The sequence below is a fragment of the Nelusetta ayraudi genome, unplaced genomic scaffold (assembly GCF_046127955.1).
Source record: "Nelusetta ayraudi isolate G7.1 ecotype Tasmania unplaced genomic scaffold, CSIRO-AGI_Nayr_v1 ptg000146l, whole genome shotgun sequence".
Lineage (NCBI taxonomy): Eukaryota > Metazoa > Chordata > Actinopteri > Tetraodontiformes > Monacanthidae > Nelusetta > Nelusetta ayraudi.
Genome location: NW_027466196.1, coordinates 1,140,001 through 1,142,500, shown reverse-complemented (window position 1 = coordinate 1,142,500; position 2,500 = coordinate 1,140,001). Strand labels below are relative to the sequence as shown.

The window sequence follows — 2,500 nt, the reverse complement described above, 5'->3', positions numbered from 1 at the left end:
CAGCGGCGGCGGCGGCGGCGGCGGCGGGACACGACAAGCTGCCCACCCCGCAGTACCCGCACAAGGAGCACCTGCCTGGCCAGCTGGACCACATCGTGAAGGAGAACCTGCACGGCGCAGAGAAACTCGGGCCCAAAGCGCACAACAACCAGCAGCAGCAGCAGCAGCAGCAGCACAACAAACTGGGCAGCAGCAACAGCAGCGACGCAAAACCCAAAAACTTTACGTGTGAAGTGTGCGGAAAGGTGAGGACCCCCGAGTGCTCCGAATGTTCCAGAAAGTCGCCGCTGTTGTGTCGAGAAAAATGTCAACGTTTGGCTGAAATTCAAAAGAAAAAAAGAAAAAAAAAGAGTGCGAGGATTTGAGTGAAAAACACGAGTGTGACTTTGCAGCGCAACATTTTTTTGTTTTTGTTCAGACAAACAAACGTGTTTGTTTGTTTGTTCTCCGCAGGTTTTTAACGCGCACTACAATCTGACCCGCCACATGCCGGTGCACACCGGCGCGCGGCCCTTTGTGTGCAAAGTGTGCGGCAAAGGATTCCGGCAGGCCAGCACGCTGTGCAGACACAAAATCATCCACACGCAGGTAAGACGGACACACAAACTCCAGTCTGACATTTTTGTTGTTGTTGTTGTTGTTGTTTTGTTTTTTGATTTTTTTTATTAAACTTGTGCTGATTTCGATGTGATTCTTTATTTATTTTTTTTTATTTTTTTGTTGTTGTTGTTGTTGTTGTTGTTGTTTGGACGCGGCTGTTCAGGAGAAGCCGCACAAGTGCAACCAGTGCGGCAAAGCCTTCAACAGGAGCTCCACACTCAACACGCACGTCCGCATCCACGCCGGATACAAACCTTTCGTCTGCGAGTTCTGTGGCAAAGGGTTCCATCAAAAAGGTAAATAATAATAATAATAATAATAATAATAATAATAATAATAATAATAATAATAATAATAAATGCATCAGCTTTTTTTATGTTAAAATATTTGTGCCACTTGTGTGTATCAATTTGATTTTCAAGTGTGTGTTTTTAATTTGTCCAAAAACCTTCATCCTAATTTAAAAAAAAAAAAAAATGTTTTCACATTTTTAAATCACATTTTCCAGCGTTAATTTTTTTTTAAAATTATTTTAATACACTGTTTATAATAATTATTTTTGTCGATGCATTTCTATTTGTCTTATTATTCTAAAGCAACTAACAGCGCTGCCGTCGTGTCGACTGACAATCATTTTTTCATTGTGTGTGTGTGTGTGTGTGTGTGTGTGTGTGTGTGTGTGTGTGTGTGTGTGTTTTTGTCTGCTTGTTGCTGCTACTCGGTGTGGTGTTAATATTAATATGCGCTGTAGATTCGCTGAATTTTTGTTCATTTTCGGTCAGTAGTCAGTCAGTCAGTCAGTCAGTCAGTCAGCTCTGCTGCGCTGCGGGGAATCGCTGCTGCGTCTTTGTGAAGGAATCTCGCCAAAGTAGGAAGTAAAGAATTGTTCTGCTGGGGGGAGTGGGGAGGGAGGGGGGGGGGTGATTGCGGGGCCGCGCCGATGGAGAATAAAGCGATCAGTGAAAATTGGAAATGTCACTTCGCTGCTGTGGATTTGCTGCGGGTCAGCGGCGGGACCTCGACAATGAGGAGCCGGAGCGCAGCTTTTTCTCTTCTTGTTTTTTTTTTTTTTTTTTTTTTTTTATCTCGCTGCCGTTGATTGTGACAAAGTTTGACAACTTCTTGACTCCGATGTAGAAAAACCGTGATTAATGAAGGAAGGCTGGAAGGCCAGCACACCGCACACTGCAGCAACACACTGCAGCAACACACTGCAGCCACCGCGGCGGCGGCGCTCAGTTTGCAGCCGGCGAAGAGAAAAACAGCCTCGTTATATATATATATATATATATATATATGTAAAATGAAAGACAAATTAATTGTATCGCCCACAAACTATTACATGCGCCTGTGACAACGCGCTATTTCCGATTAAAATTTGACATATATATGTATATATATATATATGTGTGTGTGTGTATATATATAACAATTATATGAATTTTATTGCTGTGTTTTTGCTGCGATCAACTGAATCCCTCGCAACCCCGAGTAGTTAAGGAACTGAAATCGTCACTAAAAATTTCTCAATTCTTTAAGAATTTTTTTTTCAGCAGCAAATTGAAAGAAAAATCTAAAAATAAAAAAAAAAAAAAAAAACGCAACGGCGCCGTAGTTATTATTATTGATAGCAATATTGTTATTATTATTATTATTATTATTATTATTATTATTATTATTATTATTATTATTATTATTATTATTATTATATTATATTGTTATAAAAAATATTCTAAAAGCCAACGTCGTCTCTTTTCTCCACGCAGGCAACTACAAGAACCACAAGCTGACGCACAGCGGCGAGAAGCAGTACAAGTGCTCCATCTGCAACAAGGCCTTCCACCAGGTCTACAACCTCACCTTCCACATGCACACGCACAACGACAAGAAGCCCTTCACC

General features: G+C 41.3%; 1 protein-coding gene across 1 annotated transcript in view; it reads left to right on the top strand.

Annotated features, from left to right (window-relative positions):
- The window catches only part of fezf2 (FEZ family zinc finger 2), a 3,684-nt gene that overhangs the window by 1,007 nt on the left and 177 nt on the right, over positions 1-2,500 (top strand). Inside the window, exons 1-4 of the mRNA XM_076013226.1 lie at positions 1-245; positions 454-588; positions 764-896; positions 2,367-2,500. The exon at positions 1-245 is cut by the window's left edge and continues 1,007 nt beyond it; the exon at positions 2,367-2,500 is cut by the window's right edge and continues 177 nt beyond it. Of these exons, the coding sequence (XP_075869341.1) occupies positions 1-245; positions 454-588; positions 764-896; positions 2,367-2,500 (647 nt within the window). The remainder of the gene's footprint in view (positions 246-453; positions 589-763; positions 897-2,366) is intronic.